Genomic DNA, 12,800 nt, shown 5'->3' on the forward strand with positions numbered 1-12,800 from the left:
ATTATTATAGATAGTATAGGTAAATATAAATTAACATGGTGTATCGTGATTAACTACCATGGACAACTTTCATTTTGTGAACCCAAATTTTTTATTCGCTAACTTTTTTTCTTAATGTTGTCCTGGACTCCTCGGGTCCAATGTCGACCACTTTGGAAAACACTAGTCTGAACGAAGATCAAATATTATAGTCCTACAAAATGCGCGCTTGAATTATGAAAAATCATTAAAGTTACAAATATTAATGTAACATGAATGTTATATTACAACGTTTGTGCTATATAATCAATTTTTACTTATATGAGAACGCTTCTAATTTGAAATAATTTATGTCGACATTAACTATTTATAAAAAAAACTATACATTTTAAATATTTAATTGTCAAAACGGCCGCCATTATTAACGATCTGGTTACACCCTTATAGTTAACTAACTTCACGATAAAGGATTTTGTCATGCTTCATTTATGTAATATATCACATGTATTTTATAACTTTAACTTTATTATACATATAAAAATGTATTAATAGTAATATAAACGTTTCGTAAAAATAAACTCTCTTGTTAAAAAAGTGATTTATACAAAATTTTGTGCAAATCGTATAGTGACAGTTTAGTATTTCACAATTGCACACTAACCTAACTTGACAAGAATTATAAATATTAATTTGTGCTTTTAAAATTTTGTGACAGTGCAAAGACAAGTTAAATATTGAATTGGATTTATTATTATATCAATAATTGTGTGGTAATGGATAATTGGGATTGTATTTTCCAAAACGATTTGGGCACAAGTAAAGAAAGGATTTCGAAGGTCCCCCTTGGATGGCAATGCAATTTGACAACGCCACTTTGTGTTTGTGGATTTATGGCATGTAAGTTATTAATTTTAAAACTTTTCTGTTTTACAAAATGATTATTTTACTACATCTCATTGATTTGTCATGATTATACTTATTAAGTATACTTGCGATTTACTTTTGTTGAGATTTACTTGTTTAACTTCTTACGTATAACTTATGATCATCTTACGATGACATATCTGAAGGGTGTGGTTTTTGGAATTGGTCTCTCAATTGCTTTTTTAGATTGTTCTAGATTGGTGTTTTATTTTAGTTTATATATTTACCTCGAGACTTACTTTTGTAACTAGGCTGAATGACTTCTCGATTTGTGCAAGAACCTTGTCGATGACAAATGCAACATTAATCGAGCAAACATAATTGAACTACAATGATTCTAATAAACAATTGAATTGAATATAGTAATTCCACTTAATCATTGCTTTAAAAATGCGTTCTTGTATGATATTTTGATAAAACTATATTGATTTATTAGTATATTTCTGAAATGAGTTATCCGATTAGTTAGGTTTTGAACAATGTTGCCTTCACATTGGTTTTTTACATAAAATGAATGGTTACACAAATTGTTCTCGAAGAAGTGGTTTCTTTAGTTTATAGTTTCAATTTTAGACTTGCATTTGTAACTAAAATAATTGAATGACTTCTCAATCTGTACAAGAAGTTAGTCAATGACAAATGTAATATTCATAGAGTAATATAAATTGAGCTATACTAATCGTAACTATTCAGGATTATGTTTTCAAAGTGGGCTGTAGATAAAGTATTTATCTTAGTTTAGTTTTTAACTTGAGACTAACTTTTGTACCAAAGTAACAATTTGACTTTGAAAACTATTCGGTGACAAAAGTATTATTCATCGAGCAATGATAATTGAACTATAGTCATTCTAATAATCAATTGAATTGAATATAATAATTCCACTTGGTCATGGCTTTAAAAATGCTGCCTCGGATGATCATTTGATAAAACTGTATTGAAATATTAGTATATTTCTGAAATAAGTTATCCGATTAGTGAGGTTTTGAACCAATGTTGTCTTCACATTATTTATTTATTTATTTATTTATATTTACGGATACAGGAATAAATTTAATAATTACAGAAAATAAATTATCCTAATTGAATTAAGTATAGTAAAATACAACTATTAAACAATATTACGCCTAACATTAGTAATATCTAATACAATAACTTGAAGAAAAAAAAAAATGTAATAAAATTCAAATAGTTTAATTGTTGTAGATCTTGAGAGTCTTCTTATGGTAAAAAAATCCTTGAAATATCCGTTATGCAATTTTTAGTTGAGTATCATATCTGGAAAATAAAAATTAAGAGCAGTATCAAAAAAGAATATACAATATGAAAATAATTGTAATGATAAAATACTTAAAGTAGGAAAATGGTAAAAATAATTTAGAATAAAAATTAGCAAAGGTATTGAAAGGGGAAAAAATTGTAACTGTTGCAAAAAGAAGTATTAATTAGTAACAGTAGGCATTTCATTATCAAAATAATGTTTGATATCGAAATTGGCAAACTCAGAAGTATCGTAGAAACTTTGAGCTTTTAAAAGTTTAACAATAGTATTATGAAATTGACGATCATTCAGTTTCCTAATACGTAGTGGGAGTAGATTAAAAAGCTATACTCCTCTTCCGTTTATGGTATTAAAAGATGTTTCAAGTTTAAAAGTTGGTCCTTTTATAGTCAAATTTCTTGTTTTATAATAGGAATTTAACATGGAGGATAGGTTGAAGCGTTCAGGATTATTCTTTATGAATGACAACGTAATTAGCAAAAATATACAGGGAACAGTGAGAATGTTATATTGTCGGAAAAGATTCCTACATGAGGATAAGGAACTGAGGGAAAAAATTATTCTTAATGCTCTTTTCTGTATTTTGAATATATCCTTTAAGGATGATGAGAATCCCCAGAATTGTATTCCATAAGCGAGATGCGAATAGAAATTAGAATAATAAATTGAAAGAAGGCAATTTTAAACTAACTTTTGATTTAAGAATTCTCAACATGAAACAGGTTTTGGTTAACTTAGGTACAAGTATGGAATGAATATGATTGTCCCAGTTTAGGTTTTTTTGTAATTGTATCCTAGAAATTTTGAGACTGAGGAAAATTCAAATTGAATGCTATTGATAGTTAAAGAATTGATTGGTTCAAAAATATATATATTGTCTCCTGCAACAAAATTTACATGTGCCACTATACAACCTACTCAATTATTTTCTCTTAAATTTGTATATAATTCTTGTATGTTAAAACTAGCCCCAAGGTTTCGTCTCAACTATGGTTTGTCGGTTTACAAAAATTGGTTTTATATTCATCGAGCAATACAAATTGAGTTATAATCATACTAATTGTAACTATTGAGAGTTACGTTTTTAAAGTAGGCTGTATATAAAGGATTTGTCTTGTTTTATTTTTTTTTAACTCGAGGCTTACTGTTGTACTAAAGTAACTGTTTGATTTAAAAAGCTATTTGGTGACAAAAGTATTAATCATCAGTTGAATTGAATATAATAATTCCACTTGGTCATGGATTTAAAAATGCTACCTTGGATGATCATTTGAGATAACTGTATTGATTTGTGGTGTATTTCTAAAACAGGTTACCCGAATAGTGAGGTTTTGAACCAATGTTGTCTTCACATTGGTTTTTTGCATAAAATGAATTGTAAGACAAATTGTTCTTGAAGAAGTGGTAGCTTAAGTTTATATTTTTAACTCGAAATTTACATTTGTAACTAAAATAAGAGACTGGCTTTTTGATGGTGCAAATAGAAATGGAACTATGATGATTCTAATTCTACATTTAAAATTATTTTTTTTGAAGTAGATGGTTGATATGATGTTTGTCCCAATTTATTTTATTTTGATCTCGAAACACATTTGTACCTTAAATAACTAATCTTCTCGATCTGTGCATAAACCTAGTCGCTGGCAAATGTTATGGGCATCGAGCAATGATAATTGAAATATGATGTTGCTAATTACTTTAATATGTGATTATATTTTCTGAGTTTGTTGAAAAACGAAGTTAAATCTACTGATAAATATGTACTGTCTGTATCGCCGTATTACATAGACTAACTTAAGATACGGTCAAAGCCTTAAGGCCTACGTGTGTCGTAGAACATACTTTATTCATGAATCTACACACAACGGAATTTACCGTGAACACAAAGATTACCGAACGATAGCGAGCCCGAGTAATTCCGAACCACCACGAATATGTTTTAATAGCTCTCCAGCTCTCGAGCGTTATCATTTGTTGTAAATGCACATTTCTGAAAAAATGAAATTTTCGGAAAAATGACAGACTATCGGGCATTCTGAACTGTTGCATGTATTTTGAAATCGTAAAAAAATAATGTTTATTAACTATTGGATAAATTGCAAAACTTATAATTGATTTATTTATTCCAAACACTTCTTTCACAAATATGTGAACTAACAATAAAACTAAGACTAAAATTTTATTATTATTTAATCGATTAACAATTTTGCTATATATTATGAAATCACAAATAATTACTTTTTAGCTATTGATTATTATTAATAAATGACACAAACGCATACATTAAAACAATAACATAAATTTTCATACTTATTTATAATAAGATATTTATTATAATATATAATATATTTATGTAACTAGATAGAAGTATGAATATAATATTAATATAGTTCGTAAGAATATAATAGAATATTGTATATTATATATATATTATAATACAAAATATAATGTATGATATTAAATAGAATTTCAGACTTTTTTTCATTTTAGGTATTTAAAAGGTCTGTTCCAATTATATATCATTTAATGGTACCACAAAATTGTGGCTTGAAAAGTAATAAACATAAAATAAGAAATCCTGATATTTACCATTTTCAAGTATGAATATTAAATACCCAGTAAACCACAAAATGCAATTAAAATGTTAATATAACGTAACAGATGTAACATCAAACTTAACGGTTATGTAACCTAGAAGGCACACAGGCGTCTCAAAAACGTAACGTCAACTTTCTAAATTGTGCTAAATGTAGGGGAAAGTCCCGTAACGCCGGGCAGCACCAAGTACCGGACACTGTATTTAACACGTATTATTTAGGCAAGTATAAATCTTTTCATTTCAAAATACAAGTGACTTTTTTTCCAATATCTAAGATTATTCGTCAAAGACACATGTGCAGACATTCCAGAGTGTGGAAATGGCTGCATATGTGATCAATGCAGGTTTTTTTGAAATGTCCGGTACTAGGTGTCACTGTTTAAAATCATATTTTTTGATACCAAAATTTGATTGTTAGTATTAATAATTTTTTAGGGAAGATATCGGTTTTGTTAATTTAGTTTCATTTCTAACTTTGTTATGTAACATAAATCATAATTTAGTAAACATTTCGTAAAATTGTTTTGTATTATTTGTAAATAACCTCAGGCAGGGGGAGCAAACTTCTAAGAAATTTCGGTGATCGCTTAGATGACTCGCGCTTACGACGCTAGTTAGCGCAGCTATCGCAATTATTCGATCTAGTCTGCGAGCAAAACAATGAATACATCATATGTCAAAAACAAAAAAACGATGTGTCGACGTGTCGACTTTCATTTAAGTTTTGTATTTAGTTTGTAGTCTCTAAACATTTTTTCATTATTGTCACGATATACTTATAACTTAAAGATATACGTTAATATCTTAATCTTGTTTTTGATTCTTTTTGCGATTAACAGTTTTATGCTATCGGTATTTTGCCGAATATTTCGGGTGATGCAGAGTTACTTATATTTTGTTGAATATTTTCATGTGGAGATAGATGATATGATATTAGTAGCAAGATCGTAATGTATGCAAAATGTTTTCAAAAAGAAACTATTCATTGAACGAAGTCTTTAGAGCTTTATTATGTTTTTGTGATATCAGTTATATATCAAACTAGACAACCGGGCAAACTCCGTTTCACCACCAGATGGTTTCATTTTATGTAACATTTTGTTTGGTGATTAAAAGATGAAGAAAAAAATGGTCTGCTGCTGAAATTGAATAAAAACTTGCACAATACACGTGATTGATTTGATGGTTTCCAATTGAAATGTTAGGAAACGAATAACTTATTTTTTTACTTTTTAGCACAATTTCACAGTGAACACAATGCCGGTTTGTCACATGAAATTAACTGAGCAGAGAACAATGAGTAGTGGTCAAACAAATGAGTAGCAGTCAAACAAAAAAGAGTGCGCGTAAGGATCACACGCGATTGAAGTAAAACTTTTAATATTGTATGAGTAGGCAATTAAGATAAAAATAAAAAAAACATCATATTTGAATTTTAAAAATCATCTTTAAATAATCATATAACATCAATAATAATAAGATCTCCTGAGCATCGGCACAGCTGTCCTACTGATATTAAGAGTTTGAATATGATGTGAAGCTTTCTTCCTAATTTTGTTACCTATCTTACCGGGAAATTCAAACCATAAACGTAGAAGTTCATCATTATCGCCACGTTCTATGCACACTAATTTTCCCACACAACCATTAGCTAAGCCATCACTTACATCAATATTAGTTGTTATTATGTAAAATTTATTCAGAACTAAAATTATTTCATACGGCAAACCCCCGGTATCAATAACCGATTTTTGTGAAACTGCTGACGAATGTATGATTGTTGATCTGTCGCATGGCAACCTACATAAATATCCGTGGCAGTAGATATTATTTTGTCTTCAACGAGATTCAATATAAATTTATTATATTCCATGGCACATTTATTCTCTAAGAAAAGTCTTATTCCATGAGGACATAATACAGCAACCTCTACTTTTGTAAAAAAAACGTGATTCAATTAATGCAAGTTCATATAGGGTTTAGCGCTCGACTTACGCATGACATGACGGGAGTGGATACTCGCGACATCAGCGCTTACGGCGTCGTAGTGTTCAACTACACGTTGGCATTTTCGTTGCATTTGTACGGATTTACACCCGTGTCGCGCCTAAAAATTTTTACACCCATATCGCGCCTAAAGAAGTTTTACTTCAAAAAGTATTAGTTGTAGTACATGCTAAGTATCAGAGATGGCGCTGTATGTGGAAAAAGAAAAATTGTTCTCCGCTTTTCTGTTGAAATCTTTCTTCAATTTTTTTTTGCTATAAACATCACGGAGCCCGAACCTTTTCAACGAATGCAAAATCGTCGAAATTGGTTCGTGCGTTCTGGAGTTATTTTGTCAGAAAGGAAAACCCGACTTATTTTTATATAATAGATAGTTAACATTTAAACATGTGTATCATACGTATAATTGATAAATTGCATGTGCATGGCTTGTTACATATAAGTAAGATATAAATGGGTTTAAACTCATATATCGACAATTAAATGAACCAAAATTATCTTGTATTGAAACTTTTATTTTGCAAAAAGTTCTGGAGCCTGCTACGAACACTAGCGCCTCTAGCGTCGTAATGTGCAATTATTCCGTTGACTACGAAATATCCCCTAAGTTTTCTATCTATTTCCTTATCTATGACCTTAGGTCTCCGCCACTAGGGGACTTCCCCATAACGGTCTCGTTATTGTTACGTTCCCAAATCACAAAATAAACGTGTAGATCTTGTTAAAAATTTAATAAAATATTCTGTAAATATAAAAACCATAATTTATATTAATTTTATTACATATTTTAATCAAGAATTTACAACACGATATATGGACGATATACATTAATAACTTGTACATTTTTCATTCATAAATAATATAAATAGTAATATTGTATATTACCATAATAATATATATTATTATATAATTAATATTATCAGTTCATATTAACAAGACTAATGATTGTATAAAATATTCATATAATTTTTTTACAGTCTAACTGTAAGAAAAACACCGTCGATCTTTATGATAAATAATGCAGGAGGTAGTTTGTTATGCAATATAATTCAATATACACATGTCATATATTATATATATATATATATATATATATATATATATATATATATTTAATATACACACACCAATAAAACATATGTTAGATTTTTGCTGGGCAATTTAAAATACAGATAACAATATTGAAAGAAGATTGTTTGTGGAATCACAAACAATAAATTTAAGAACAGATATGAAGAGATCATACAAATTCTTATAACCGTTTATAATAAGATGAACGTTTCTACATAAATATATTAAAAATTCTAACAATAAAATCAACTTATTCATCAGATTTCTTATATGGACAAATCAACCAAGTTAGAATCATTTTTTTCCCTGCAGCCTTCTCTATGATGACTCAATTTCACCTTCGACCTGAAAACTTCTCCACATATTCGACACTGGAATGTTTCCAAATCTCTGTTGTGCTTCTGCTCGTGAGTTTTCAATTCACTTAAAGTTTCATAAACTTTCTTACACAAATTACATTGATGAAGTTGGACATTTTCATACTTGTACAAATGCTGTAGGCGAGCTTGTTTTGTAAGAAATGTTTTCGAACAGTATTCACACTTCTTTTGTTTTGTTTTATCGTGAACTCGTGCATGCGATACCAAATTACTTCTAGTTATATAAGTCTTAGAACAAAAGTTGCATTTGTAGGCACGTTCTGTGCTGTGCATCTTCACGTGAACATTTAAAGCTTGTTTTCTGTAAAATGTAGCATCACAAATTTCACAGACAAATTTCTTTTCCCCGTGAATCTGCATGTGTTGATTGAGGCTCTGTGTGTTACCAAATATTTTGCTGCATACCTTGCATTTGTATCTTTCTGGCTGATGTACTATTTTGTGTTTGGACAAGGTATATAGAGATGAACAAGTTTTACCACATACATCACACACAAAATTTTTCTTGCGGTGGGTAATCATGTGTTCATCGTAACTTTCCTGAGTTTCTTTCACTGCGCTACAAATTTCACAAATATAAATGACCGTAAGCATGTGAGTCAATATATGCGTGGTCATTTTGTTCATGTTTGTAACTTCGACATCACAAATGAAACATTTAGTGGTTGTGTCACTTACGTGCGTTGTATATACATGTTTTTTTAAATCTTTTAAGGTCGTATAAGTTTCATTACAGGGAATACATGCATGTACTGTGGTTTCTATATTTATATCAATCTCAGGTTCAATGTGTACAGGTTCCAAACAATCTTCCAATACAACCGAACAAGGTTTGATGATCGATGCATACTTAGGATCAATATTATATATGTTATTATTAATCAAATCTATTTGTGCTTCCATGTTTAATAAATCGTTTGTACAAAAATCAATATGATCATCGCCATTCAGATATATAGTTTCGATTTGATTGTGAGAATTCGATTCGTTTGTTCGACTTTTATCCAGACTTATATTCATGCTCATTGATCCACCTGCTGAAAAATAATTTTTTGTAAATTTTTTTTTTCGAAGTATAAGGTTGTTCGGAAAGTCACTTCGTTTTTTTTACCACAGCGGATTTAGCTATAATTTTTTGAACCTAACATCACACTTGATTAACTTCCCATAGGGTAAGTTATAGAAATCGCAAAAAATCGAAAATGAAAATATTTATATATCTTTACGTTTCAAAGGTTTCTGAACATTTTGGCATACCTTAGAAAAAATGGATGTATGTATGCGTGTGTGTGCGGATACAAATTTTCGTCGACAATTTCAGGAACGCCGATCAACCGATTGGAATAATTCAAAAATCATTCGATTCCTATTAATAAGAAGACGTGCTGATTAGTTTTTGGCATAGGCAGAACTAGCCGGTCCCAAGATACGGGGCAAAAAGTGCCAAAAATGGTAACTCAGTTTTTAAGAGAACGGAACGTCATATTTTATTAATTCAAAAAACATTTTACTTGTATTGACAAGATGAAGAACTGATTAAATTTTTGGCAGGTCTAGCGGTTTCATATATGTAACTAAAAAAAGTGAACTAGTTGGTATTGGTATTTTGCCTTCAGACAAGTTACATGAACTTCCCAATATGTGTAATTAATCGACTTAATCAATAAAAAATAAATTAATTTATGAGTGATTGAAAGTATTCCGAGTGGATTTATTACACATAATTGAAAACGAATGAACACGTTAACTCGGAGTATTTTCTAAAAGCAAATTTTCAAAAATCAATGATTTTTATAATTGAACCAGTTTCCGTAGGACTTTAATGGTTTAATATGTTCATTAACAAGTACTCTATCGTTATACCAAAAAAATAGTCTAATTTTCATTTTAACAAACGACAAAAATGTACTCATTTTCTCAAACTTTGATGTATTTTTAAAATTAAACTACTTGTCGTAAGGCCGTAATATTTCAGTAAAGTTGTATAAGACCATGATGTATATCATCAAAAAAATTTCATAAAAATCGGCTCAATTTTTTTTTTCAATGACGAATTACAAGAAAACGCCTCGGTAGATTTTCACCTAAAACTAATCAGTATCATTCCCATCAAATATCTTTCGAACAGTTTTTGATTCGGTAGTATGAGCTTAAATGTGGACGAAAAGTTTAAAACTTTTTTCCAAATTACAAAGATACGGCTCGGTAGATCGTCGCACAAAACTGACAAACGATAGTCCTCATTGAGTTACATCAAATGGCTTTTGAATTTCTGAAATCGGTTCAGTTTTAGAGCAAACGTCGATGAAAGGTCTAACTTTCCAAAAAAACTATATTGATTTTTGCAAACTTTGGCAAACTTTTAAAGGTAAACGAGTTATCGTAGGGTCGTAATATTTTAGTATGATCTAGAAGACTATGGTATCTACCATAAAAAAAAATAATAATAAAAATCGTCGAAATTTTTTTTATAACACTTTATTACAAGAAAACGGCCCGGGTTTTTTAATTTTCAAAATTGATTCAGAATTGCGGGCTAAAACGTGGACGAAAAATTATTCACTTTTCGGCTATTTATAAAAAAACAGCTTGGCCGATCTTTGCACAAAACTGACAAACAATAGTCCTCATCGAGATACATCGAATGGCTTTTAAATTTTTGAAATCAGTCTACGGACGTTTGAGAAAATGTCGATTTACGGCAAAAAATCTGTTCACACACACACATACTTGTTCCAATTTGGTCTCATTCGATTCAGAATGGCTTGAAACGCCGAGAAAACATAAAATAGCGAATCGAATTTTTTGATGAAAATATAAACTTCTCCTTCGGAAAGTTTAAAAAAATGCCATTTAGCAATCAAAAATGATCTTTATACATATGCACATCAAATTATCAGATATTTTATGGAGGTTTTAATAATACGTATAAATTTTGTTTACACAGGTTCCGTAACATCGTTTTTCCGTGAGATGGCGACGCGGCGCTTACGCGCTTCGATATTCCGTCTCGATACTGCTAAAGCAGTGCAATTGCTTTGAAAAACAGTTCAAAATATTTAAAAAAAATAAGGAGAGTATTGTTTTCAAAAAGTCTTTATTTTTCAAAAAAGTCTTTTTTACAAAAATTTAAAATTTCTCGAAAATCTTTTTTTTCAAAGTTTAAAAAAAATCAATCGTTTTTAAAAAAATAATTTTTGGTATGGAAAGTTCCAGCAATTTGCCTTAAGGCACGATGCCATACACCACTAGTTATTTTATGATTTCAAAATTATATAATAACTAGCTTATATTTTAAGGTTGGTGTGTATAAAATTCTAATCAATTACACGCAGTAGTTTTTGAATGGTGCCACTTTGAATGCGGAAATGATTAAGCAGCATTTTCGAAATATTTTGCTCTTTTGCAATAGAAAAGGTAAAAATACTGTTCAAGTCAAAATGAAATTGACCGATGTGTATGTAAATGACGTGTTGATCGTTTGACAGTGCCAAAACAGGTTTGCTAATTTTTGACAGTGCCAAAACAGGTATTCTGATGTCCAGGATGCACTACGTCCAAGAAGTACGGTTGAAGCTGATGAATCTTCGAGAAAGGCATTAGTTGATGCAAACCGGTGATTATGAATACACGAGATCCCATTGATTTTAAATTTATCAAATTTAACAATTCAGGATCACTTAAAAGGTCTGGGATTTTCTTTGAACCTCAAAGTATGGTTCTCATAGAAAAAAAACCTGTGTCGTCACACACACGTCACACTGGCGTCCACGATTAATCTTTGAAAGGTCTTGGAAATTGTCAGGTTTTGGAGCGATTTGTCATTAGAAATGTCAAGTAGGATGTAAAGAGTACAATACACGCAATTGCCTACGAAACAAAAAAGAAGAACCTGCTCAAAACATTCGCAAAGCTGAAAATCGCCAGAAAAGAGTGATGCAGTATGTTTGATGAGATTTTAAAGGAGTAGTTCGTTTTTCAGCTTTTCCAGGATGACATACCACGATGCCTTATGTCTTCAGCTGGATAAACTAAATCATGTACTGCAATAGATGAGGTCAGAATTAACCCACAATCAAAGTATAGTGTTGCATGAAGACGACGCAAGACTTCACAAAAGTTTGTTCAATCGCCAGAAGCTTTTGTAGCTCCCATGGGACCCAATGCTATTCATCACATTCTTCAGACCTGCCATAATTGGACCATTATTTGATCCGGTCATTAACAAATTTTTTTAGGCGATAAAACCTTTAGGGGGAGGTTCCGTAACGCCGGACGGCACCTGGTGCCGGACCCTCTATTTAACACGTATTATTTAAGCGAGTATAAACCTTTCCATTTCAAAATACAAATGAAAGGGGCGCAGGGGGCACACAGGATCATATGCCGAGCCTCGCCTGTGACGCACACGGCCACGGCGGGAGCAACCGTTTGGTGTTTTAGGCGCAAAATCACCGCGTCACCCAAATATCAGTGGAAGTAATTCTAGTATATTTATGCATTTCATTTGAGTGGCATTTAAAAATAAATGTAGTACTTGATTATTATCCGTGAAATG

The 12,800-nt window shown here is 30.6% G+C and overlaps 2 protein-coding genes across 2 annotated transcripts in view; one reads left to right on the forward strand and one right to left on the reverse strand.

The window, feature by feature from the left end:
* Positions 1 to 803: 803 nt before the first annotated feature.
* Positions 804 to 12,800, forward strand: part of LOC113363882 (tudor domain-containing protein 5-like) — a gene marked incomplete at its 3' end in the record, with an annotated part of 206,868 nt that continues 194,871 nt past the window's right edge. The window contains 1 exon segment of the mRNA XM_026606367.1: positions 804 to 876.
* Positions 8,129 to 9,145, reverse strand: LOC113391049 (zinc finger protein 816-like). Its single transcript, XM_026627025.1, has one exon. The coding sequence runs from the start codon at positions 9,143 to 9,145 to the stop codon at positions 8,129 to 8,131; it is 1,017 nt and encodes a 338-aa protein (XP_026482810.1).

This window comes from Ctenocephalides felis, unplaced genomic scaffold, assembly GCF_003426905.1.
Source record: "Ctenocephalides felis isolate EL2017-DRISC unplaced genomic scaffold, ASM342690v1 CF-g0.4_SCAFFOLD_00845, whole genome shotgun sequence".
Lineage (NCBI taxonomy): Eukaryota > Metazoa > Arthropoda > Insecta > Siphonaptera > Pulicidae > Ctenocephalides > Ctenocephalides felis.